Source organism: Zootoca vivipara, chromosome 3 (genome assembly GCF_963506605.1).
Source record: "Zootoca vivipara chromosome 3, rZooViv1.1, whole genome shotgun sequence".
Taxonomy (NCBI): domain Eukaryota; kingdom Metazoa; phylum Chordata; class Lepidosauria; order Squamata; family Lacertidae; genus Zootoca; species Zootoca vivipara.
This window is the reverse complement of record NC_083278.1, coordinates 48,338,143-48,366,100: the sequence shown is the minus strand read 5'-3', so window position 1 is coordinate 48,366,100 and position 27,958 is coordinate 48,338,143. Positions and strand designations below refer to the sequence as shown.

Below are 27,958 nucleotides of genomic sequence, written 5' to 3'. Positions count from 1 at the left end.
AAACCCCGCCTCCGAATCTGCGAGCGCATTCTCCCTATACCCGCTGCGCCCTTCGGCCCCGCCCCTTCTCGCGACCGACGCTCCTACCTTATGACGCGTCGAAATCCCAGCACCCAATGAGCGCCGCGCCTCGTTCCCGAATGTTGACAGAGCTTCCTCTCCCCACCCCGCCCGCGCCCTGCGCGCGCTCACCTCCCTGTTGCACGTGACCTGGTTTCGCTTCTGCAAGCGGCGGCGGCGGCGGCGGCGTTGGCGTTCGGCAGGCAGGACCCGAGGGCGGCTGCTTCTCTTCTTCCACCCGCTTCTCCCCGGGCGCGGCGCGGGCGGCGGCGATGGGCCTGGCCTCGCTCTTGCTGCTGCTGCTTCCCGGCGCGCTGCTGGGCCTGTGCTCCGCATGGAGCGGCTGGGAGGAAAGTGCCTCGGGAGGCCGGCGCCACCCTCTGTCCTGGGAACTGCTGGAGGCGGAGGACCTGGCATCGCTGGGCTCAGGGCTCGCGGGGGACCTGCTGGACGCGCAGCTGGAGCCGGAGTGCCGGGAGCTCTTGGCTGCCTTCGCCAACAGCAGCGCGACGCTGACGGGCTGCCTTGCGCGGAGCGCCCGGCCTGTGAGGCTCTGCCAGAACTGCTACCGCCAGTTCCGGGACGCCACGGAGCAGTACGAGAACATCGCTCGGGCCGTCGGGGTGCGTTTTCCTTCGCGTGCCTTTAGCTAGCACCTGCTGTAGAAAGACGGGGTAGGGCTGGGGCAGGTGGGCACGGGGAGCTTCCAGGGTCTCCTAGTGTGCCCTGTGCGGCGTCTCAAAAAGAGCCCATGGGAGCTTTTGCCATAAAAATGCGTTAGCATTTTTGTTTTTGCTGTTAGGACAAACGTAGTTTCCACTCTGGAAAAGAGTGTTTCTCATAGGTGGCAACAAGGAGCTCCTATTGCTTTCTGTGAAACTGTAGGAGTATTGGAAACTTATTTGTCTTTGGCCTAACAAAAATAAAAAATTAAAAAATGCAACCCATAGTTCCCAGAATGAAAGTTCCCCCAAAAGCAACAGTGGGGAAGTATTCTGGCAGTGGGACCCTAAGCATGTCTTTCTGGAGTAAGTCTTAACTGAATTCAGTGGCACTTATTCTCATACAAGTTGAGTTAAGATTGAAGGCTTAGCCTCCTCCCTGGTTGCTGTGGGATGAAACCGAAGGCCTGCTTTTTACAGGGAACTAAGAAGTGAGGAGAGCAGTAGCAGCTTGTTCTTCTCCTACCTTGAAAGGTTAAAAGTGGAGGAGGGAATCTGATGGGTTTAACTATATCTTTACACTCATTTTTGCTCATGCTGATACATGGTGCCTGATGGAGTTAAAAGGTATACCAGTTGCAGCCTAGTGGACTAGATGGATTTGACAACTAACTGGGCAAGACAGACTGAATACAAACACAAAATTAAGGCACTCATAAGCAAGCTATGGGTTTGCAGCTTTCCTTTTTCACTGAAAATCTGAGGCAGGCCTGCACAACTTGTGTCCCACCCAAGCTAAGTACTGCGCCTCAACCATACTGTATATTGTGGCCTGTTGAATGCTTCACACTCTGTTTTAGCAGCCCCAGGCAAGAGAGTGATTGAATCCTTGATGGGGCATAATAGATGACAATTGAGCTATATTCAGTTTGGTGGGTCATAAGTTGTGCAGGATCTGAAATAAGAGTCAAGAACAATCTACTGAAAACTTGTCTGTATCTGGAAAACGTTTATAGTTTTGTGTCTGTGAATAGACCAGTCACTACTTTGGCTCAGCAGGCACTTGAAAGGAAACAAGAAGTGGCCTGTAACAGCTGGAAAAGAAGTATAGGTCTGACTAATTCTGTCATTGAATTTCAGTCAGTCACATGTGGGGAAAAATCACTTCACTTCACTGGGGAGCATAACACATGGAAAATAATGATTTGGGATTGAGTACTTGTGTGTGCATTCCGCAACTTCTGCTGTTGGATATCTGCCCCACAGTGGAAGGGCAACTCTTCCTGTTCAAAGTAAAAATAGGTTCTTGCTCTTGATTTGTGGATGAGGCAAGATTGGATCACAGCTGACCGTAAGGCCACATTTTACATATACCTTAGTAAGAAAAAGTGTAATTCTTGGAGGACTTTACCTCTGCAGGATGTTTGTTTTTGTTTTAATTACTAAATATATACCTCATTCATCAACTACAAACATTCCTAGAGTAGCTCACAAGTTACATCATAAAGTAGTTATGTACTGTGGTACCTTGGTACTTGAACTGCCTGGCTCCTGAATGCTGCAAACCCGGAAGTAAGTGTTACGATTTGCAAGTGTTTTTCGGAAGGCGAATGTTCTCCACGACTTCCAGTTGAGCGCAGGAAGCTTCTGCAGCCAATCAGAAGACGTGCCTTGGTTTTCGAACGGTTTTGGGAGTCGAATGGACTCCCAGAACGGATTCAGTTTGAGGACCAAGGTACCACTGTATGTTGATACTTTGGTTTTAAGTTTGATGGGGGATAAGACTATCAGTTACTACTAGACATGATAATTGTGTTTTCCCTCTACTGCTGGAGGCAGCACACCTCAAAATGCCAGTTGCTGGGAATCACCAGTGTGGAGAGTAGTGTGCTCAGGGACTACTTTGGGGCTTCCCATGAGCACCTGGTTGGCCACTGTGAGAACAGGATGCTGGACCAGATGAGTCATTGGTCTGATCCAGCAGGTTCTTCTCATGTTTTTGTAACAATAAATCTAAAATTTGCAATGAAAAATAACAATAAAATAAAAAAGAAATAGCAAAAGATCCCTCAGAAGAGCCATGAAAGTTCATTTAGCTGCTTAAAGAGAAATAACTTACCTTTATTAGCTACGTTTATTTTGTCATTATCAACAGTCATCTACAGTAGGATGTCCCACCAAGGATTCAATCACTCATTTGTTTTTGGTGCTGCCTTTTACTGCCAGACCAGAATGTGAAGTACCTGGCAGGCCACAGTTTATGGTTGATGAACTGTATTCAGCTTGGGTGGACCATGAGTTGTGCAGGCCTGCCTCAGCCTGAAAAAATAAAAATGTTTTCATTTGCCATCTAAATTACAGTAGGCGCCTGGTGAGTTTTCTTGGGGAGGACACTGAAGCAGTCATTGAAAAGGTGCTTTCTTTGGTTCCTAGTTTCTTATTATATCAGTGTCCAGGCAGACCATTGTGGGAGAATGTTGTCTAGCTAATACAGATGGTAGTAGGGGCTTCACTCTTTTTAATATTGCCCTGATCGAAAACTCTCAGCCTATGGAAATTCCAGGTTTAGCCATCTGAAAGAATCTCTGCATCTTTTCCACTCTGAGCAATTTGAACCTGGAAAGTTGTAAATAAAATTAACTTATGCCCTGCCTTTTGGCAAGTTTCCTCAATGTCACTTACAAGCAAACCCATATAAAGCATAATAATTAATATATAAAATAAAAGTAACCATACAAACACCAACAAAATGACAAATGAGCAGCATGATTAAGAATATTAGGCAGGAACAACCAAAGATGGGAAATAGAATTGCTTTGAGTGACAGATCACAAATATGAGCTGATACGGACAGACCCTTAAGCCGAGGTCCACAAACCTTTTTAACTGCTGCCAAGTAGATGTAATGGACCAAAACTAACAAGATTAAATCAGTCTAAGCCTAGCTCTCCAACTTTGCTGGTTTCTGGATTGTAATGTAAGCTAAAGTCAGTGGTTTAACTTTCCCTTTTTCTGCTTGTGCACTGTTTATAGGGCTTTCGTGGAGGGCCTGTCTCTCAGTGGTGGAGCATAGGTACTGGGTTTAGAAGATCCCAGGTTCAGTTCGTAGTTGAAAGAATCTCAAGCAACAGGTTTGGGGAAAATCTTTGCCTGAGACATTGGGGAGGTGGTTCCAGCAAAGGCAACATAGATCTGGGTTGGTATAAGGCAGATTCCAGAGTTCTCTTTAGAATATACTAAATACCTATTTGGGCAGCTTATAAATAGTCAAAACAGTACTCTACGGATGTTTTGGACTATAAATCCCATCACTCCCAGCCCAAGTTGGGGTAAGCTGTTCTTGTTTCTTCCTTTCTTTTGCTGTCCTGTTTTTCTTGTCCCTTAATTAAACAATTAAATATATGGAGTATTTCTCCTTGCCTGGAAGAGGCAGGTTGGCTTGCTTTTTTGAGCCATCTTCAATTATTTCCTCTGTGTACACTTTGAAGGAGTTGCTTGTTAAGATACCATGGTCTGAATGACACACACACACACACACACACACACACACACACACGAGAATGTATAACAATCTCTCTCTGTCCCTTCTTTCAGAATGCTACCAAGAGTAACCCTTGTGCCAAAAGTCTCTTGATGTCGGATAGACTGCAGATAGTTGTGGTCCTGGATAAGTTTTTTAATGACACATGGCAAAAAGCAAACTGTGCAAGTATGTACCATGGGTACTTTATTGCTGAATATCTGCATTGTGCATATTTACCTGATTTCTTATTTTCAAGCTACTTGTCCTGGGAGTACCATAAGTCCTTAATAATATGCAGTGAAGGAAGAGTATTTAAATCCCCCTCCATATAAATGGTCCCACTCCAAATTTCCCCCAGTCCAACATTTTGGGCTAGGGAAAGGGGAGGACCACCTGCTTGGCAATGGTGTTAGAAATCTGCAAGCAGAGATGCTTAAAGCAGAACAGTGATGAGTAAAGGTAAAGGTAAAGGGACCCCTGACCATTAGGTCCAGTTGTGACCGACTCTGGGGTTGCGCGCTCATCTCGCATTATTGGCCGAGGGAGCCGGCGTATAGCTTCCAGGTCATGTGGCTAGCAAGACAAAGCCGCTTCTGGCAAACCAGAGCAGCACATGGAAACGCCGTTTACCTTCCCGCTGTAGCGGTTCCTATTTATCTACTTGCATTTTGATGTGCTTTCGAACTGCTAGGTTGGCAGGAGCTGGGACCAAGCAACGGGAGCTCACCCTGTCACAGGGATTCGAACCGCTGACCTTCTGATCAGCAAGCCCTAGGCTCAGTGGTTTAACCACAGCGCCACCTGGGTGATGATTGGGTGTTCCTAAATCATCCACATCTGAGAGCATCTTTAGACTACCAGTGAATTTGAGCATCTGTATGAAATTAAAATGTATGGATAAGAAAAGAAAAGCAGAAATGAGCAAGATCTCAAATATGAATATCCCTTAGCCAAAAGCAACCTTCTGGAAGCAGTTACTGGGATTTATTGACATTTGTCTTCTTTCACAGGTTGTTTAAAGAACAACAGTGAAGGCTTATCCAATAGTACAGAGATGTTCCTGGCCTTATTCAATGAAACATTGGCATGCTTTGAACACAACCTCCAGGTATCAGTACCTCTTTATGTAAGGGTACAGTTGAGCCCTCTTATTGTGTAGTGAAAATGTTCTTGGTGGGCTTTTTTTCTTCTTCAGAGCAAAATGTGGCGAATATAATTCTCAAACTCATGCAGTTTAGGCAGGTAGAACAATTATCTATAAAACGCAGGTGTTCACAACTGGGAGAACAAAATGCATTCTAATTAATGTTCACCTCCATTTCATATGCAATTATGGCGCTGTTTTGGTCTCACAATAGTTGGTAATTATATAGGAAGAGTCGTGTAATCTCTGCATATAGTAAATCACTTTTTTTCCTTATTCTGGGCCTTGTCACCTCTTGATTTAACTATATGGGTCTTCTGTTGTTTCGTTATAGTATGAGTTTAGCCATAGCTGAATACATTTAACTGAATGCATTTTTGAAAGTTGGGTTTTAACATGTCTGCAAATGAGTCGTAAAATCTTTCTAATCTAGTAACATTGGGATGTTGCAATGGCTGCCTTCTAGAAAATGATCCAATTTAAGTTCAGTGCAATTGTGCACCTTGGTTAAGGGTTTTATATTGGTTTTCTACCCTAAGCTTAATTTAGATCGGCACAAAATAAATAAATAGCATAATTCATAGCAATGGAGCTGTTTACATGATAGTAAAATTAAGGCCACAAGACTAAAATGGTTTTATTGGCTTTCATTAGGTGTTGTTCAACACTACTCAGACTCAAGAACAGACCCATTGAAATTGGTTAACTTAAGTCCATTGATTTCAGTAGGTCTGTTTTGAGTATGTCTAACATTGGATAGCATTCTAGGCAATTAATGTGGAATTGCCTTGGTTCTTCCACTCATGGGCATCCACACAATGCCATTATCCAATCATTTCCCTGTATTTTTCATGTGGTCCTCTTTTTAACCCTTTGAAGAGTTGACCTCCAAGTCATGCAACAGTGCTTTGCAATCTCTGTTCCATTTCAAAAGTGTTTTGCCATGCACCCTGTGGAGAAGAGGTGTTGGAGAATTGCTTACCCAGAATCTCTTTAGTACAGTAGCAGAGCATAGTACTTGAGGCATTTGGCCTGAAATAATGTATACCCGGAGTATGGTCGTTTTATGATTGCAGTGATTACCAAAGCTCAAATTTAAGATTACAGGAACATGCCATTATTTCAACTGACAGCTGCTACATCTTAATGCTAAACTCTTGTTTGAAATAAGTTCCCTTTGCTTTCTTTAGAAACCACTGCCAGATAAGTGTGCTTGGTGCCTCATGCCTTCATAATGTTGGTTGCCTGCTCAAGATTGTGTGTGTTTATATAAGATCCTGGTAGCTACTCTTTGTCTACAATCACATTCTCACTGATGGAAAATGTAGAGAGTTTCCAGTGCATGCCTGTCTGTCTCTTCTCTCTTCTTTTTTTTATTGATGATCCAAGCATCAAATGTTAAAATGTGTTGTTGTGATGGGTTCTGCGATACCAAAACAAGCCACCTATTGTTGATGTACAGTCATTAGCATAACTGCTTTGCATTTATGTTGGAATAGTCAGTAGTTATTGAATAATGAGCGTTGTCAGCGGGTGGTAAATGAAAAGAATAGCACAAGTTGGACAAAAATGGATAAACTGACAGCTTGAAAACATACAAATGAAGTTCACCCAGAGCCCTGCAAATAAGCCTGCATTTTGAAGTACAACATGTCTCCTTCATCTGCCTTTCCTGCCTAGCTTTGTCTTAACGTAGCTGCTTCCCTCATTTAAGCTGACTCATCATTTTCTCTTTGGACACCATCATATGACAAATGAATTTCTTGTACTTGCATATAATAATACACTCTAAAGGATATTAATTTTTCTCCTTCACCTGCCCGTTTTAGAAAGTAGGGCATTTGGGGAGGGGATTGGTTTTGGTTTGTATATTTTTGCACAGAACTAGATGCCTGGCTGCTGTGTTATTAAAAAAGCAATAATTCCAATTATTGCTCGTCAGTTGGACCAACAAATTTACATCCTGATTTATCTCCCTTTGAATAAGAATGGCTATACTTTGTATCTTACAAACAGCTTGCTCTTAGTAGTTTTTTTACCACTACCTTATTACCCTTCCACATTTTTATTTTAAAAGTTTGTATAATGTCTGTAAGAAAGCATTCCCCCCCCTTTCAAAACAGGAACACAGGAAGTTGCCTTACATCAAGTCAGACCATTGGCTCTTCTAGCCCAGTATTGTGCACATTAACAGGTAGCCATGTGCTAGGGTTTCGGTCAGAGTTTTCTCCTAGCCTTACCGGTACCTGGGAGAAAGCCAGGGACTGAATCTGGGGCCTCCTGCAGGCAGATCAGATGCTTTGCCACTGAGCTACGCCTCTTCCCCAGGACACACAGAGTCACATTCACTATTTAAATGAGATCCATGCTGAATAATAATCATTAAGTTGGGACCATTTCCGTTTGGAAATCTATGCTGCTTGGTTTTTAATAGGTTTGTTTTTATATTGTATGTTATATGTTCTTGTTTTGTGAGCCACCCAGATAACTTATATACAGTAGCCACCACAAAACATACATTCACTTAATGAATAAACAATATTGGAAGGATTTGGCTTTCACAGATCCTTGCCTTTGATATTAATGGGGTCTGGTTGGCCTTGCAGGATCGCTGAATTAAAGCGTTAAACAAACCCACCCGGACAGCTAAAGCTTTATTTTCATCTCCCTTCTGGTTTTATGAATGGATATGGGAGAGAAAGATTGGTTTTGGTGTAACCTGGGAAGCCTTTATCTGAAAACCTGAGCCAGTTTTCATTTATTTTTCTCGATGTGTGTGATGCTTAAGAATCTGCTGGATTCCATATCCATCTTTTGTAACACTTAATTTCCTGGTTGAATCTATAGCGGCAGGAGGACAATGCACCAGCAGGTAACTACACAGAAGTATGCAAGAAGTGCAATGTCACGTATGAAAAGTTAAATGCCATGTACAACACGATGCAGGAGAGTGAGAAGAAAGGTGAATCTGAAGAGCAGGCCCATTTGTGCATTGATGTGGAAGATGCAGTAAGTTTTCCTTCCCTTCGTTTCATGTTGCGCACCTACTACTCGCTGTCCTTTCTGTAATGTTTTAAAACGTAAAATTTCAAGGTTTTATTGCCTTTCAAACTCAAGGTGGTTTGTTAACAACTGCAGTAGAGCATTCCTAGCCTCCGATCAGCACTGCTGGAAGGGGTTGGGATGAGGCAGAGCACATGCTGCCGCTCATGGCTGCGTCCACACAAATACCGATGATTCTTCATGATGACTTAAGACCTGGAGTTTCCTTCTTTCTAGATGAATATCACACGAAGGCTTTGGAGCATGACTTTCAACTGCTCCGTCCCCTGCAGCGATACAGTGCCAGTGATTGCCGTTTCGTCGTTCATTCTCTTTTTGCCAGTTGTTTTCTACCTCAGCAGCTTCCTTCACTCGAAGCAGAAAAAACGTATCCTGTTTCTGCGTAAGTGAAACCAGTTCATTAATATTTTTTTTAAAAGGAATCAGTGGTGGGCGGTGATGAAAAGATCGTCTGCGAGTCACGCTTTTGTAACAAGGCTGCACCCACAGCGCAGCCATTCCAGCCAGATGTGAATAATTAGGACCTGAAGTTGTAGCCAACTAACTTTTGCTTTCAGTAGACTCGTTGAAATTAACATTCATGACTAACTCAAGTCCATTAATTTCAATGGATCTACTCTTGAGTAAGAGTTAGTTGAAAACAAACCCGTGTCTCTGCCCTTCTGGCATCCTGGTGTGCCCTTGGGTGACTCAGAAAACCAACCAAGACACCAGTGAAGGAGTGTGGGTGGAAGTGGAGGTGTATTGAACCAAGCAAGCTCCTTAGGATGTGGCTGCCCTTCTTTCTTGACGGAAGGCTGGTGTGAACAGTGAGAGTTTGCATCGACCCCTCTGAGCCAAAATACCAGGGTGGAATTCAGCGTAATACTAAGTGTGTTCATAGAATGAGGTCCATGGTGCACTGAGATTGTTCAACTTCCTTCTTCCCACGTGCATACCCCCTAAACCTATTCTGCATTTCTCCCGTCCTTCAGAGCAGATTTAGGGGGGCATGCATGGGTTTGCAGGGGGGGGGTTGGAGTCATGTTGCACAAGCAGACATCCTTCCACGCAGGCAACAGCTTAGTTGAATCCCACCCTGGGACTCCAGTGGCTGGCCAGATGGTAGTAGCCAATGGCTGATAATGAAGCAAGGCCCTCTTGTTTTTTTATAAGGCAGTGGGTGGTATGGTTAAGGAGCTTAATGCCTGCAGGCCATGGTTGCACCAGGGGATATGCCGTCTGAGGCCATAGTAGGTGGCTTTGGCTAGGTTAACTGCACACTAACAAAATTAGCTGCAGCCTTTTCATTGAGTCATATTCATTGAGACATTTTTGGGCACAGTGACCTAATTTTCATAAATGTCACCAGACTGGAATCTTGTCTAGTTGAGTTAACTTGTTTCCCAAAATCAGATCCAGTCAACTGATCAGCATGTGGAAGGTGTATTTTGAAAACCCGTTGCGTAAATGCATCCCAGTACTGTTGTACTTAACTCCATGACCCCAGAGTCAAAGCAGATCCCAATGTATATCTTTTTTTCCTCCCATGTTCTAGATCTTCACCCATCCCTTCTTCCCTTTGGGGGAGTGGGGCGCCATTTTGTGGTTTCCCTTAGTTGCCGAAATGTCTTAGGCCAGCCCTGCTTAGAAGGATCTTGCTTGTGGGAACTGTTTGGTTGTGTCTGCTGGCTTGGATCTTGTATGTGAATATTTTATGTTGAGATGTGGGATTTTAAACACTCTCCTTCATTTTCTAGCCAAGCGGATCCAGTCAAATGCCAATTTTGTGAACATACAAGACAAATGCAACTGAACCTGCAGAATGCAGACTAGGATGGAGTATTTATATACTGATCTGAAAGCGATTCATTCTGGTTTAGGCTTGTGCTGTGAGGTAACAAAGAAAACAACATGCAACTCTCGGATGGGTCCATTATTTGAAAAACATTGGTGTGACACTGTATGATCTTCCTGCTAGAAACAGATGCATTTCCAGCTCCATCTGCACTGTGCTTTCGAGTCATTTGCTTTCTGATGGGTAGCTTTGGAACACATTCCTGTCCTTCACATTGGATTGATAGCAATCCAATTTTAATTCCCACGTATGATGACTTTACAGGTTCACAACCTTTGCTATTAGTTAGTAACATTCTTGCTTCTAAACACCAGTGTGTTTATTATTATTTTTAAAGAAAGATGATGTCAGAAAATGAAATTAGATCTACTGCCTTAACTGATTATGATACTTTGCAACTTTCAGTTCTCATATGTCTTAGGTACGACCTCCTCATCCCAAATCCTTTTTTGAAATGCTGCTTAGCTCATTGACATAGTTTATACACTTTGAAATACTATGCTGTTGGCAACATAGATGTCAGAACTACTGATCATCTGAATTATGTAATCTTTGTGGAATTTCGCTATGGCAGAAACCTTATGTCTCAATTACTGCTATGGATGGAGGGTCCCAAGCCCTTGAATGCTGTACTTCAGAGAATTGTATTTACGTGAATCGGGGTTGTTTGAGAGTAGTAATGGTGGAAATTGCACTAGCTGAGGCATTGATGCTAAACAGGGTTCATTGCTTTGCTCACCACCAAACCCAGTGTTTCTAAAAAAAAGTCGCTGTATATTTAAAAGTACATAGTATAAATATATTTCTTGGTACTACAGAGGTATTTTGCTATTTTTGTATATATTGCCATGGGGTAGTCGGAGTAAAGAAAAATGATTGGAGATAATGAGTGCTAGGCAACAAATTAGTTGCCCTAGTGCAGGGATTAGCCCTGTCACTGTGGGTTTTACCCTCTCCCCCCATGCAGTTCCTAAATCTGCTCCAGAGGGTTGGGGGAAACTCCTGGAACCTATCTAAGGGATGTGCTGGAGGATGACTGGGACAACATTCTGCTGCGCAAGGAGAAATCCTTGTAGGAGTAGAACAATCACCTTAGAACTGTGTTGCATACAACCATCTGAATTGCTTAGCCTAGAACTTAATACAGGCTTACAGCAGAGGTTTCCAAACTGTGTGTCGCGACAAGTTAGTGTGTCAGCTGCAGTGTGTAGTTGTGTCACACAGACGCTCCCCGCATTCCTCCCAGGGATGGAAAGGGCTGGTTTGCTAGTAAAACTGAATTATCATGTCACGAAACTGTGCATGTCTAAAAAGTATATCACCAACATGAAAAAAATTCCTTCCAGTAGCACCTTAGAGACCAACTAAGTTTGTCATTGGTATGAGCTTTCGTGTGCATGCACACTTCTTCAGATACATTCTTCAGGTCTCTAAGGTGCTACTGGTCTCTAAGGTGCTACTGGAAGGAATTTTTAAAATTTGTTTCGACTACGGCAGACCAACACAGCTACCTACCTGTAACCAACATGAAAAGTTTGGAAAGCTCTGGCTTGCAGCATAAACAAGTTCACATATATTTATGGGAAGCATTGGGTTTTTTTACACAGATATTTTATGAAGATTTCTGAAGTTGATAGTATTTTGTACCAAATGAGGCACCAATATTTCTGTCATTTTAACAAGGTATAAGCAAACTAGGATCTCTGATTTTCAGGGTCTTATATTAAGGTAGAGCTTATTGTTGTTGTTTTTCTTGAAACCACTATTGGACTAAACATGAAAGTGTGAAGCTTAGCAGCTTCTCTTCTCTCATCCTTCACTTCCCCACCCTATGGTTTCCTGTAGCTTCAAAAACATTTAGAACAGAAGTATGTTATGAGGTATTGCACTGTTTTTACAGATATATATGTAATTCAGCCTTTTGGTGCAATTTAAAGGTGAAGACTGGTGTGGGGTGGGAATTTACCCTTTCCCCCTTTCTCCCTACTCCCCATTAAAAATCCTGCTTGTGCTATTTACTTTTTCCATAGTGGGAGTCAAGGCGGTTTTCCTCAAGGGGGGCTGGGAGGGTTGATGCTGTTCTCCACTCCAGAATTCCACTTCAGAGGGCAAAGAAAGGAAGAATAATGAAGCTGCACATGACACGTAGTTCTATCCTTGGATTCAAATGCTAATTACACGAGGGAGTAAGTGGGACTGGCTTCCCACTGCTTGTGTTTGGAGTTTATATGAATATCACTGAAATCTGGGTCATCCTGGATGTTGTGTGTGTGTGTGTGTGTGAACTGGAATAATTAGTGCTTATTGTTGGGACATAAGGTTGAAGACACTGATACTTGGCAGTCAAAAAGTGCCACCCTGCAACCAACATGGAATAAAGTGGTAGAATTCTGGACTCTTTCGCAGTTGTCTTTTAAAGAAAAATGTCACAAGTGAAGCAACCGTGAGGCTTCTTTCGACCCCTCTAACATATTTTTGGATTTCACTGTACAGTGGTGCCTCACTAGATGAATTTAATTCGTTCCACGGGTCTATTCTTATAACGAAAAATTTGTCTAACGAATCCCATAGGAATGCATTGAATTTTTTTTTAATTGCCCATAGGAACGCATTAATTGAATTTCAATGCATTCCTATGGGAAACCGCGATTCGCTAGATGAATTTTTCGTAAAACGAATTTGTCTAGCGAGTCAACCTCCGCTAGAAAAATCCTTTCTTTAAGCGAAAATTTTGTCTTACGGGGAGTTTGTTAAGCGAGGCACCACTGTATCTGTTACTAGATTGGAGATTTAGGAGCGGGTGAGATTAAAATGTTGCGCTCTAACAAGGGGTCCGATGGTCAAGAAGGCAGTTTCTGCACATGCTGTGCAGAGGGAAAAAGGGGCAGATGGGGCTCATCAACCTGGTAAGGTAGCCCATCATCGAGAAGGAAAACTGATCCTAAACTTTCACTAACAAGACTTCCACCCTGGGTGTCAGAAAAGCTCTGCATGGGCCTGGCCCCAGAGACACACTCCATTGTCTCTTGAGACAGATGGATGCCACCAACAACATATTTGGGGGGCGTGGGGTGTGTGTGCATGAACTTGAGATTACTTCACAAGTCCAGCCTCGCACCCGTGTGGACTGGCACACAATCGGGTGATAGGAAAACATTTTGCCATGTAATAGTTTCAAGCTACACCTTACAATTGCAGTAATTGGAAATGTAATGACACTATTGTTGCTCTGAGCATTTGACAGCACTGCGCTATTTTTTCCTGTGGAGTTAATTAGTCTCTTCTTTGATTAAAAAGACCCTATGAGACATTACCGGGGGCTTGGAATTCTTAGGTTTATTTCTGCCAAGGGCTGTGTGCATGTAGCTGTTCAATGGATTCCCCCCCCCCCCCAGAGGGAATTCTCATGTGTACCTTACAACAGAGCTTAATTGGAGCTTAGACACACAAATGCACTTTTTCAGTTGTTCTGTCAGCACAAGCATTTCAGTTTGCCTGATAGAACGACCCCATTCAACCTCCTGCATGCTGTTCTGAGGGTTGTCCAGCCCTGGTTTGGGGTGTGGGTGCAAGGGAAGGGGGCAAAGTCCCACTGTGTGCTGGCACCTGCTAGCACACCGACTTAGTTTAACTCAGCCCAGGGTTTCCAATACATTGAAAACCCAACCTGATGATATGCTGGATTCATTTGCACCAAGCTTTTTCAAGCTGCAGGCTTTTGCTTCCAATTGGACTTCAGTAGTAAAGTATTCTCTGCCACCCACACTGGCATGTTTGTTAATTACAGTATTACTGTTTCTCTCAGCCATAGGCCCAGAAAGAGAGCTGGGGCTGTCCCCTTCCACAGCACAAGGGAGTATAGGCAATGCTCTTTCAGAATAGCAGCAGAAGGCCTGGACGGGAAGCATTTCAAGTGTACTGTAAATCATATGGAAGCACAATGTGCCTGGCAAGCATATAAAGCTAAACTATCTCACTATGCATAGGCCTCCAATTGTCTTTTCTAAGTTGACTTGGGAGGTCTTTTAACTGAAAGGCAGCATGTAAGTACTTTAAACAAACAAACAAACAAACAAACAAATGGTATTCTAAATAATTACCGGTAATTGTATCTGCCTAGCAGGACAGAAGTTAGTAACACCCTGTTCCTAAATACCTTTCAAGCAGCCCAGGCAAATGAAAACTTCAATAAGCTACTCTGGGGAAACACCACAATAATTTAACAACAAATTAATTCTAATGAAATAAAAAAATCTACCCAAGTGGAAGTGCATCCAGTTGTGAAATGCCACCGTACATGCATCCACCCTGAAACATTTTGATATGTTTGTCAATTCTAAATCAAAACTGTCTCGATACTTTGTGCAGAATTATAATAAAGGCGTTGGTGTCTACTTCCTCAATCAAGTAAATTGCCCTTTCTGATTTTGAGATTCTCCAATCTGATTAAGAGATCCACAAATCACTTACGTTTACCTGCTGTTAAGATTAGTTTTGTGGGATCAGCAGCACTAAGCTACTTTAAAATAGAAGTTATGCTGAATTTCAGCCAGAATAAAGTAGGATTTCATGTTGCAGAGTATGCCCTTCATGTAGGTAGGATGGAATAATTGAGAATAATATATTTTGGTCTTAGGTTATGTAATGTTCTGTATGTTACTGAGAGAGAGGACAAACCACTTACTGTGTTTTAAGAGTTGACTACTTTTGTACCTATTGCATTCAGATTTCAAGATGCTTGGATTTAGCCAACTCCTGCCCTTAATAGCATTACATTGAACTGAGGCATCATATGATGAGGAGCGGCTCAATGCAATCTTTCATTCATGCTGAGAGCCCGTGTGTGCGTATAAATCTTCGGAATGACAGCTTTGCTCTCATAAGCAGTGGCTTTTTGAGCGCATTCACATTAAGTAGGTCTCAAAGTCATTACTCTTGGGGATGGGGGTTAAGCTTAAAAAAAGCTGCTTTATGATTTTCCTAGTTGCTAAGCCAAATGAAAGTCCTCATGTGATTTTTGTTGTTCTTGTTTCAACTTAAGAGAATGAAAGACAACTTGTTTCTAAACTTACAAGGTTATTCTTTTATGGTATAATACTGTTCCTCCCCACATGATTTAAAAGTTTACATTGTGCATTCAAATATTTTTTTATTGGACTTTACCCGTTTTATTTTTGTAAATACTCTTCATGAAAAATTCAGCAAATAAGCAGCAAGAAAGGTTAACTATGCAGAAAAATCATTTTTTTGTAATGCTATCAGGAATAATAATTCTTTCTTTGAAACAGCTTTGTGTAATTGGGTTACAGGAATTGCCAGCTTTTGGGAGCCAGCCCATGATCACATTTTGGAATCAATATTTTGCTGAAGGTGCTGTCACAAAATGGTTGCTGTTGTGGGCATGGCCATTCACAAATGCACCCAAACTTTATCCCTCTCCCTCTCTCCCAGCCGAAACAAACCAGCCTCAGAGAAGAGGAACACATTCCCATTCCCAAAGGGGACATGCTCTGCTGCTTTCATTGCATTGGGTCTGGCTGCCTCTGCTTCCCAAAAAATTATGTTTTCCTCTCTGTCCTTTTGACAACATTTTCTACAGGGCACCCTCCTTCCAGCTTGGGTGCAGAAGTTAGCCTGGGGGGAAATGCATAGAGAGAGGAAGTGGGAATTATGCAAATCCTACTCTTTTGCTCAGTTCTATGTGCTGTTTACAGAGTACTGTAGTTGCTCCCTTCTGCTTCTGATGGAGGGGAGAAAAAAAAACGTTGGGGAAGCACAAGAAGCTTTGGAGTTGCTGGGGGAAGTCACCGTGGGTGCAATTACACCTGCTGGCATCAGGTTGGTGATACCTGAGCTAACAGTTACCTACCTCACTGGTAAGAAAACCAACTGATGAAGAATATCACAGATGAGTATCGGTCTTGCAAAAAACATAGTCAAAATATTGGTGTCTTGCCACACAAAGTTCCCTTGTGTTTAATCTTGTGATTAACGGTGATGAAAGTATGCTTTTTCCACTCTGTGTACACAAAGTGGGTACATGCATTGATTGGGTACACTCCAGTCACTGCGTGGAACAGGGATGGGAAAACTGGCGGATGGGTGTTGTAGTTCCATATCATTAGCCATGCTAGCTGGGGCTCATTTTAGTCATTTATGGTATATCCTGCTTTTCAGGATACAGATGTTCCCAGCTGATGGGAACTGAAGTCCAACATCTCCTGGTGTAAGAGAGAAGTAAGGGGTGGCACGATGCGGCTCTCAGCTGTACTAACTTCATTTACAGTTTATTTCGGTAACGTGCCTCGTGCTTATTTAGAAGTTTGAATGGATTTATACTTGGGTCCTGGTATTGGGGTTTGTTTTTTGGTCCTGGTATTGTTAAAAGTTTTTCACATACATAAGGGTTTGATTTACAGGGTGGCAAAACATGCTTATTGACGTGTTTATGCAAAATATCAATGGAGAAGAAGGATATGTTCTGTCGACAGTGTCAAGGATTTGCAAGAGGGAAGAGCGCTATTGCACTTGGCTCTCGCTTGAGGATTTCCCATGGGCATCTTGTTGGCTACTGTGAGGACAGGATCTGGGCCTAGATAGACCTCTGGTCTGATCCAGCAGGGCTCCTCTTTCGCTTCTAAACCTAGTCCAAGTGCCCTTGAGAGCAGACGTCTGACACGCGCACAGGCTACTGCCTTACTGGCAAAGATAAAAGGTTGAGTGTAGTGTATTTGAAACTCACTGTGGGAAGTGACCGTAGCACAGAGCAGGGGATCCTGATGATGGAGAGTCACCTGCACTTCATAATTTACAACTGCATTATTGTTTGGTGGATATGGTAAGAGGACATGCCACAGCTGCCTCTGTGGTATGCAGCAGATAATGCATACAAGAGTGGATACAGGAAATGGGTTTGCTGTGGCCTTGGCGCTGACGCACCCAATCATGTCATGTGCTTATTGGATGGGTATTGAATCTCAGAAAAAAATGAAACCATACAAACAAATCAGAGAGGAATAGCCCAGAATTGTTAAGCCAAAACCACACACACACCCAAAATGTTACGCTGTAAACTAGATAGAAAATAGAATAATTGATTTGTAAATCTCATATACTTGTTGGTTGCAGCCAGACAGACCATTTCTCAGGGAGGCAGAAATATGTTGGACTTTTCCCTTATCATCTGCTTTAATAAGGCCCTGCATATTGCAGTTTCATAGAAATTGACTCATTTTACATGTGTTTCATGAGACACTACTAAGCCAATGGACTAAGCCAATGATGTCCAGTATATTAAAAAACAAATTCATGGCTGGTGTATTCCCACTAAATTTGATTTTAATTGGCGTTAGCCCTCTCTTCTTCCATGAAAATAATATTCCAATTTTCTTGCTTGATCTTGGATGGACCCTTTCTATGTTACAGTGCATCACAGATCTGTAATGGCCAGTCACCACTTGGTTCTTTGTTTTGTTATATTGTATAATGTTTTGATTACGTAATAAAGTCTTAAAGAAAAGAGACTTGTCTGTCATATGTTCTTTCTATGGTTACAGCAATCTCATTTTAATTTTAATTTTTATTGCTTTCTGAAGGGAAAAAAATGAACAGAGGCACAATTTGCTACAAATTTTGCCTTTTAGTTGTGTTTCTTCCTTTCTTTTAAAGAATTGCTTCCTTTCATCAAGCTATTTTGTCTGAGAGGATATGGACCAGTAATGGAGCAAGTGTTGTTTAACAAGGTTTATAATTGGCATTCCTTCTTAGCATTAAGGGCTCTGCAACCTTGTGAACAATGGATGATTTAAAAGAAACTGCTTACAGTAAAGGACACTCCTTAAAAATATATTATGCTTTAAAAAAATGTTACTGAATTGACACTTCTTGTATAGGGGAACTTATTTTGTCCTTCACATTTGATGACTAATTTATAACAGAATGGCTTTGGAACAGCGTGTTAATGGTATTATGTCTGGCTCTTATAGTCTGCTTAATCAAGTGCTCTGGTCTGTCTCTCCTCCCCATCCCACTTCCTAAACGAAAAAAGTGCCATTTTCATTTTGTAGCAATTATGTTCTTCACACTGAGTATTGTGTTTTTATGGAAATTTTTAAGGAGATTATTGCAGATAAATGTAGAGATTTTAATGTGTATTTTTTTTATTAAAAAAAACTATCTGAAATGGCTGACTTACTTAACACTCGTGCTAGAAGTTTAGCTATAAATTGACATCTGTAACCTTTGCTTCTTTCTGCCTCTAGTTTAGATTTCATATGGACCATGTTTTCAATCCTGATAATTCAGTCATCCATCATCTCAAGGCAGAGATAGATGATATGTTTTATTAGTGATATGATGTTCATGGTATGTCCACTTGCTTTCTGATCTTGTAAACAGGTTTGGCATGTTTTTGTTACGTTCCGAAATCTCTGCCTGAGTCTAGCCTCATTCTGATCTTAGTGATGTTATCAGGTAATTTGTGACAACCATTTGGATGTTCACATAGGCCTGGTGCTTCTGACTGGCATACTTGTAATGTGTCAGTCAGCACCTGTCATTCTGAGGCAGCTGCAAGGCCTCAGTGCAGGGCCAACAGCACTGACAACTGCTCTGATACCTCCAAGCTGGGTGCAGGAGCTGCCATTTTAATTTCCCACCATGCCCCTGATATAGCATCTAGGGCATTGTGGGAAATTTGCTACTCCTGCTGCTGCATTAAGCCTGAAAGGGCCAACAAGAGGCTACTTCTGGGGTAGTTTATGGAAGAACCACAGCTCCGTGGTAGAGCACTGAGAAGTCCCTGGTTAAATTCGTGGCATCTCCAGTAAAAATGATCAGCTAAGGTAGCAGGTGATTTATTTTATATTTATTTACAAACACACACACACACACACACACACACACACACTTTACACACCTTCTGAACCATCACAAGAGCCTTCAGAGTGGCACACATAAAAAAAAGAATCCCAAGTAATAAAAACAAAAACTAAAATGTTAAAATCTAAAGGAGCAAAGTTAAAGAACAACAACCTTCCTGTCATATTTTAACAGTGATTAAATACCACGTGGAATAAGAATTGTTTTCACTGCTCACTAAATATCACCAGGGATGAGCCTAGTCTCACCTTCAAAATGTCCTCACTCATGTTCCCACCAATGGAACTTCTTTTGGTGATAGGATGCACAGCAAGGCCTCCTATTGTCAAAGACCTCTTCATGGATCATGGATCCTTCCCCAACACAGCAGCCAGATGTATGGAGGAACGTGACTCATAGAAGTAGAAGGCCCAGGGATCGCTCTGAGTGCTTAGAATTACACAACCGTTTTGAAGTGCTCATGGAAGACGAGGAACAGACTCCACCTGAGGATCTCTCCCTCATCACAGTTGATGAGGAATATGAAGACGAGCAGCAAAGTCAGTCCTCCGGGAATATGCAGGTAACCTTGGAAGGGACAGCACATGGAAGAATCCCAACCAAGCCTATGAAGAGGCGTGTAGTGGTGATAGGGGATTCCCTACTGAGGGGTACAGAAGCAGTGATCTGTGGGCCTGACAAGATGTCTCGAGAGGTGTGCTGTCTACCTGGGGCCAAGATCAAAGATGTAACAGAACGGCTGCAAGGAATCATAAAACCCACCGACAAATACCCCTTCCTTTTGGTGCATGTGGGAACCAATGACACTGCAAGCCATAGCTTACAGAAGATCAAAAATGATTATGAGGCTCTGGGCAGGAAGTTGAAGCAATTAGATGCACAAATTGTCATCTCTTCTGTCCTCCCAGTTGAACGACATGGCCCAGGGAGAGAGGGGAAAATAGGGGAAGTGAACAACTGGCTTCGCAAATGGTGCAAACAGGAACGGTTGGGATTCCTAGATCACGGTCTGCAGTTTCTTGAAGATGGACTTCTGGCAAGTGATGTTCTGCACCTCACAAAAGTTGGGAGGAATGTTTTTGCCACAAAACTCAAAAACCTCATCAGGAGGGCTTTAAACTGACTTATGTGGGGGAGGGAGACAGTGGTCCTGAAGGTAGGAGTCTATCAAATGCTGAAGATGATCATCCAAATGTCAAGGACCAAATGGAGCAAGCAGCATGCAGACCTAGTGGTGGGACGAAAATATCCTTAAATAAGAGACATGGGGGAATGATCAACGGTCTTCAATGTCTGTATACTAATGCACAGAGCATGGGAAATAAACAAGATGAACTTGAGCTCTTGGTACAGCAAACTAAATATGACATAATAGGCATCACTGAAACCTGGTGGGATGAGTCTCATGACTGGAATGTAGTAATAGAGGGATACAATCTATTTAAGAGAAATACACCAAACAGGAAAGGAGGAGGAGTAGCTTTATATGTTAGGGATATGTATACCTGTGAAGAGATCCAGGATTTAAAACTTCAAAGCCAAATTGAGAGTATCTGGGTCAAAATTAAGGGAGAGAAAAACAACAGTGATCTCATTGTGGGAGTTTACTATAGATCCCCAAGCCAAACTGAGGACACAGATGATGCCTTCCTGGAACAGATGGCCAAGCATTCCAAAGGAAGTGAGATAGTAGTAATGGGGGATTTCAACTATCCTGATATTTGTTGGATGTCAAACTCAGCCAAGAGCATAAGGTCGAACAGATTCCTCACTGGCCTTGCAGACAACTTCATTGTCCAGAAAGTGGGAGAAGCAACAAGAGGATCAGCCATTTTAGATCTGGTCCTAACCAATAGTGATGACTTGGTTAGTGGGGTAGAAGTGGCAGGATCATTAGGTGGGAGTGACCATGCTCTTCTGGAGTTTATTATCCAGCGGAAAGGAGCAACCAAGCATACTAAGGTCCAAATTCTAGACTTTAAGAAAGCCAACTTCAGGAAACTTAGGGAAACGCTGGGTGAAATCCCATGGACAGTAATACTAAAAGGGAAGGGAGTTCATGATGGTTGGGAGTTTGTTAAAAGGGAGATATTAAAAGCACAACTTCAGGCAATACCAATGAGACGGAAACATGGAAGGTGCCTAAAGAAGCCAGGCTGGCTATCTAAAGAACTTTTGACTGAGTTAAGATTTAAAAGGGATATGTACAAAAAATGGAAAAGGGGGGAAATCTCCAGAGAGGAATTCAAACATATAGCCAGCACGTGTAGAGACAAAGTCAGAAAAGCTAAAGCACAGAATGAACTCAGGCTCGCCAGAGAGGTTAAAAGCAACAAAAAGGGCTTTTATGGGTATGTCCGTAGCAAAAGGAAAAACAAGGAAACAGTGGGGTCACTCAGAGGAGAAGATGGTGAAATGCAAACAGGGGACAGAGAAAGGGCAGAACTCCTCAATGCCTTCTTTGCCTCAGTCTTCTCCAAGAAAGAAAACAACGCCCGACCTGAAGAATATGGATCAGATGATTCAGCAGGGGAAACACAGCCCAGAATAAGTAAGGAGGTAGTACAACAATACTTGGCTAGTTTAGATGTATTCAAGTCTCCAGGGCCAGATGAACTACATCCAAGAGTATTAAAAGAACTGGCAGAGGTGATTTCAGAACCACTGGCAATAATCTTTGAAAATTCCTGGAGAACAGGCAAAGTTCCAGCAGACTGGAGGAGGGCAAATGTTGTCCCTATTTTCAAAAAGGGGAAAAGAGAGGACCCAAACAATTACCGCCCAGTCAGCCTGACATCAATAGCAGGAAAGATTCTAGAGCAGATCATTAAGCAAACAGTCTGTGAGCACCTAGAAAGAAACTCTGTGATCACTAAAAGTCAGCATGGGTTCCTGAAAAATAAGTCATGTCAGACTAATCTGATCTCATTTTTTGACAGAATTACAAGCCTGGTAGATGAAGGGAACGCTGTGGATGTAGCCTATCTTGATTTCAGCAAGGCCTTTGACAAAGTGCCCCATGATATTCTTGTAAAGAAGCTGGTAAAATGTGGGCTAGACAATGCTACCATTCAGTGGATTTGTAACTGGCTTACTGACCGAACCCAAAGGGTGCTCATCAATGGCTCCTCCTCATCCTGGAGAGTAGTGACTAGTGGGGTGCCACAGGGTTCTGTCTTGGGCCCAGTCTTGTTCAACATCTTTATCAATGACTTGGATGATGGGCTTGAGGGCATCCTGAGCAAGTTTGCAGATGACACCAAATTGGGAGGGGTGGCTAACACCCCAGAGGACAGGATCACACTTCAGAATGACCTTAACAGATTAGACAACTGGGCCAAAGCAAACGATGAATTTTAACAAGGAGAAATGTAAAGTACTACACTTGGGCAAAAAAAATGAAAGGCACAAATACAGGATGGGAGACACCTGGCTTGAGAGCAGTACATGTGAAAAGGATCTAGGAGTCTTGGTAGACCACAAACTTGACATGAGTCAGCAGTGTGATGCAGCAGCTAAAAAAGCCAATGCAATTCTGGGCTGCATCAATAGGAGTATAGCATCTAGATCAAGGGAAGTAATAGTACCACTGTATTCTGCTCTGGTCAGACCTCACCTGGAGTACTGTGTCCAGTTCTGGGCACCACAGTTCAAGAAGGATACTGATAAGCTGGAACGTGTCCAGAAGAGGGCAACCAAAATGGTCAAAGGCCTGGAAACGATGCCTTATGAGGAACGGCTTAGGGAGCTGGGTATGTTTAGCCTGGAGAAGAGAAGGTTAAGGGGTGATATGATAACCATGTTCAAATATATAAAAGGATGTCATATAGAGGAGGGAGAAAGGTTGTTTTCTGCTGCTCCAGAGAAGCGGACACGGAGCAACGGATTCAAACTACAAGAAAGAAAATTCCACCTAAACATTAGGAAGAACTTCCTGACAGTAAGAGCTGTTCGGCAGTGGAATTTGCTGCCAAGGAGTGTGGTGGAGTCTCCTTCTTTGGAGGTCTTTAAGCAGAGGCTTGACAGCCATCTGTCAGGAATGCTTTGATGGTGTTTCCTGCTTGGCAGGGGGTTGGACTGGATGGCCCTTGTGGTCTCTTCCAACTCTATGATTCTATGATTCCATGATTCTATGATTCTATCCTTGGAGCCACTGCCTGTCAGAATAGGTAATACTGGGTCGGACAGTTCTAACAGCTCTCCTCTTGATGAATGAATCATTTGAGGTGGCATACAACTTTGGCACCAAGTTAGTATGTTGCAGAAACAAATCCATGGAGAGTTTGGAGGTGAGAAAGGTAGTTTGATCACTTTCCCATGTGTCTAGCTCACAGCTCAACCACTTTCTAGCATCATGTTGTGTTAGGGGACAGTAAACATACCGTAGATCTATGTTCCTCTCCTGCCCCTGGAGCTCACTGACAGGGGCATACTTACAATTGGACAGATCAAGTGCTGAAGTTCCTCACTTAATTTGTGTTCATTTTCTCCTTGTGTGACACAGGTGCTTACAAGCCAAATCTGTATATTAATGATATTTTATGGATTTCTACATGCTATTGGCATACTGTCTCATTTCATCTTAAACCCTGACATTCCTTCATCAGTAACGAAGCTCTAATCAGCCAATTCAGGATTTTCTCCAAACCTTCTCCAGTTTTCTTCTTTTAGCTGGGCATTCTTTTAGAGAGTGTCAAATCTGTTTACACTTTTTACTAATCTGTATATTTGGCTTCCTGCCCAGAATACTGAGTTTCTTTGGAGAGGTGGGGGAAGCAGCATGATCAGCAAAATCATGCTGTGCCTCATCTGAATCTCTGATTTATGTCACCAGTATAGTGCTGCTTGCCATATTTGGGATATCTTGGAAGACCAACCTCTTCTGCACAATAATATATATTATAATGTTATTTTCACAGACACCCCTCCATTTTAAATACTGTATGAGAATTAGATATTAGAAGCAAATTTCCCTTTTCTGCAATAAGTCCAGGCACATCACCCCACTTGAGGGCCTTGGGCTTTTCGCCACTGCTCTGGATCCAGCAATTCTATGCCCTTTGGCTCCTGTGCCGTTCCTTTCTCCAAGTCTTCAGTTTTTCAAATTTCCCTTGTGTAACTTTTCCCTGTTATTAGTTTCCTCTACTTCCTCTTGATGTTTCCTAGCACTCCTTTCTCCCATCCAGGGATGGCCCACCCATGAGGCAAGGTGAGGCGGCTGCATCGGGCGGCAGGATCCCCAGAGGCAGCAGATCCAGCCTTGAAGGAATGCATCACTCACTGCCGCTGCTGCAGTGTCAGTGACAACTGCAACATGCTCCTTGGAGGCTGGGTTTGTTGCCTCCTCAGCATCCTCCCCCCATGCCACCTCTTGCATAGTAGGAAACATAGTAGGTCTTCTCCCACCCCAAAGAGGAAATGATGGGAGCTTCCCTCTGGGGTCTTCTAGGCTCTGCACCCACTCTGTCTGATTCAGGGCAGACCCCCACCCCCCCTGGGTAGAGATAGCTTTTGCTTCCCACTTCAACCTTGGGGTAATGTTGAGTTTATTCCCGTCCTTGTTTCCGATGTAGATCACTTACTCCTTCCCTGGTGGCAGAGGGTGCCATGCTGTGGTTCGTCTCAAGTGCCAAAATATCTTGGGCAGGCCCTGCTCCCGTTGTAGCAGATGGCCCTTCCAGACCTTCTGCTATCAAGTGTTTTTTTTTAAAGAGGCCCCTTTCTTTAGCTCTCTTTTGCCCTACTTCCATGTCTCCTTTGCCTTTTTACATGCTTCCACCTACTCTTCTTTATAGTTATTGTTTCTTAAGCCATTGCCACCTCTGAACTCTTCAGTCTCCTTGCCTGTTCCTTAGATTTCCTACATCTTGGGACCTACCATTCCCAGTTTTCAGCCTGCTTCTGTGCAAAGTTTTAATCTTGGCCAAACTGAACATTTTCCTTTCCCACACAGAAAATGGACTACAGTGTTCCCTGAAGCCCTGAAAACTATCCTGCCATTACCAGCTCATTCAATCAGTGCTGATGGCTTCACTACCACAAGAGAATACAAGATGGATAGCCAGATTTCTAATATATTTTTCTCTTGGGGTCTGCAGTTTTTCTAGATAAGCAACTTATGATTCCCTTTGTCTACCTATATAAGACGAACCAGGGCATCTTTCAGGAAATTATTTAAAATATTTAATAAAAGTGACACTTGTTAATCACCCAATCATACTTCAAGTTAAATACTGAAAATTCCACTAAGGGGCCAGCACTATAAGTATCACAGATTGCTGCAATTAAATCTGACATCCTAAGTTATTCTTAATACTCTTTCTGGGCAACTTTTCCACCCGCTTAAGCTTCACTCCACAAATATTTATTAGACCTGGCTGTTGAAAAATGTCATGACAGCCATTAAACAGAAATCAATACAATGCCCTAAACAGCTTTAATGTGTCTTTCTACTTCAATAATCCCATAGATCTCTGTTTTATTTGCCATAATGAACATGTCTTTCAACTGGAATAACATTACCTTTGTAAAATCAAGCATTAAACAGGGAGGAACTTTAATAGTGCTGTTGTTATTTATTTATTTATTTATTTATTTATTTAGTTCAGTAGTTGAATAGCAGCGGCTATTTTATTTTTCTGTAGAGATTGAAGCTTTCCAGCAGCTCTAAATTATTCTGAATGTTAGATCCTGCTGTTACAGCTTTATGAGTATTTCATGTTCTCGTCCAAAGTCAACTGGTACTAGCTGCAGAGTATTCTTGAGACTCCACTTGTATACACTGCAACAGTTTTCGAGTTTCCCTTACCCAGTTTCTCCTACACAGAAGGGGCTGAGATCCAGAGGAGGCTCTCGCTGGAGGAAAGGAGGAGGTTAATTGTCTCCAATTCCCCCTCCCCTCCCCCCCACCTCCCATACCATTCTGGAGGACCCTCTAGCCCTTAGGAAGGAGCAGCTTTCCAGTGGAGTCAGGGGCCTGCAGGGAAGATGGAGAATCAGCAAAAATGGTCCCTTTTTCCTGCAATGAGGGCATCCTATGAGTAGAGTTCCAATGCCTTGACCCAACCCATAAACAAGAATACACAGTTCAAAATAGAATGTATGATGCTAGCATGTCCAAGTATCCACTGTCATTTCACATGTATTGGAAATTGGGAGAGAGGGCATTCACATAGAGGGAAATTTCTCTTTGGAAAAGTGTTTATTGGTTGTTGTTGTTTTTTTACAAGTAGGGATGTGGAAACTGCAAGCAGGTTACAGTCTAGCTTTGTTAGTTTTAAAAAAGCAGGCACACACACATAAAATCTTCAGTTCTGACAGATCTACTGAAGGTTGAGCAAAGGTATTTAATGGTTGATCTGTGGTGTGAGTTGCACTGGGCATTTTTGGTGCCTATTTTGTGATGTTACAAGAATACCCCTTTCTACCATCTTTAGTATGGGAGGAAATTTTGTTCCCCAGAGGAAAACTCTTATACAGTATTAGGGAAAGGAAATTTTGAATCTCCCCACACGGAAGATGCTATTCCAGTTCTAGGGTGGGACTTTGAGCCATGGCATCTCTCCTCTTAGAAATTAAGCACTAGGTGAGACATTTGAGCAGAGCTGGCAGTAAATGAATGTGGGGAGAATGATTCTGGAATGAGCTGAGCATGAAAGAGTATGTAGAAAAAAAGTTGTGCCCTGCTTAAGCTATTTGCAGCCAACGCTTATACAATAGGTAACCCAAACTGACCCTGACCTCGCCAGCATTCACAGAATTGTGTTTAAGCAAAGATTAAACATGTTTCTTTGCTGAACAGTTTAGCCATGCTTGTTAATGCTGGCAATACGCACATTCCCTCCCAGTGTTTCTATTGCAGCATCACTTTAAAAGCAGCGCACAGGTTGACCTATGCAGATAATTTTTCTTTGCCTAGTATAATATCTGCGTAATTGCCTTCATATCTAAGCATGCAGAAAACTTTGACATCTCCAGTCTTTCCATTGCCAGTTTATTAATGCACAGTTTTTTCAGGAAGATTTGTTATCTTGTTTGAAGCAGAACAAGGTCCTGAGAAACACACAACCATATAGATGGTTAAGGTATTCCAGCTGAAATGGATCACCCAGTTACCCTTCTGTATTCAATATTTGGCACCCCTGAAATCTCTTATTGCTTGGAAATTGGAGTGCACATAATCCTGCAATCACTTGTGGGAAGACTGTTGGAATAGATTTCTGGATTTCATGAGACTATTGCGGAGAAAAAAAGATACTATAGTTGGCCTGACTGGCATTATCTTAGATGAGGGATTCCACCCTATAGGAGAGAATGGGGCAAGGACTCCTCTTTCAAAATGATGCTTGCCATTTGGAGTTTTTGTTGTTACTTTTAAAAACTACGCTGCACAGTTAATCAGTGGTATGCTTTAAATGGATTAAAACATATAAAATAGGTGAATACTGCCAATTAATTATGGTTAGGCTGAAATGATGTTGTAATGTAGTGGTTGTTCTGGAGCAATTTTGGGAAAGCAAATGCCAGCTTTATACAAATTTAATTAAAAACTAACACTTCAGCTATTTAATATTAATCCAATCATTATTGTTTCCCCAACTCCTGAAATGAGTAAGAGTTTTGCCACCCTCTCTTGCCTCAAAGTTGATCTGAAAGGCCAAACTTTAGAATTTCGAACGCTTGTCCCAGGACCGCACTGAGACTCAACCAGGCTTTGGAAGCTTACCAAAACACCGTTGAGCCTTCTTTCTGGTAGTCTTCTTTCCGTTTGTAAACAGCGTGCTCTGACT

General features: G+C 42.5%; 1 protein-coding gene across 1 annotated transcript; it reads left to right on the top strand.

Annotated features, from left to right (window-relative positions):
• The first annotated feature begins 243 nt into the window (after nt 1-243).
• Nucleotides 244-12,881, top strand: OSTM1 (osteoclastogenesis associated transmembrane protein 1). Its single transcript, XM_035109286.2, has 6 exons — nt 244-683; nt 4,317-4,431; nt 5,256-5,353; nt 8,237-8,398; nt 8,669-8,834; nt 10,192-12,881. The coding sequence occupies exons 1-6, from the start codon at nt 333-335 to the stop codon at nt 10,245-10,247; spliced, it is 948 nt and encodes a 315-aa protein (XP_034965177.2). The 5' UTR covers nt 244-332; the 3' UTR covers nt 10,248-12,881.
• The last annotated feature ends 15,077 nt before the right edge of the window (nt 12,882-27,958 follow it).

Excerpts from the sequence above, each read along its gene's own strand:
- OSTM1 (XM_035109286.2), top strand. The coding sequence starts at position 333 with ATGGGCCTGGCCTCGCTCTTGCTGCTGCTGCTTCCCGGCGCGCTGCTG. Across the intron at positions 4,432-5,255 it reads GCAAAAAGCAAACTGTGCAA|GTTGTTTAAAGAACAACAGT; the intron begins GTATGTACCATG and ends CTTCTTTCACAG. Across the intron at positions 8,835-10,191 it reads AAAACGTATCCTGTTTCTGC|CCAAGCGGATCCAGTCAAAT; the intron begins GTAAGTGAAACC and ends TTCATTTTCTAG.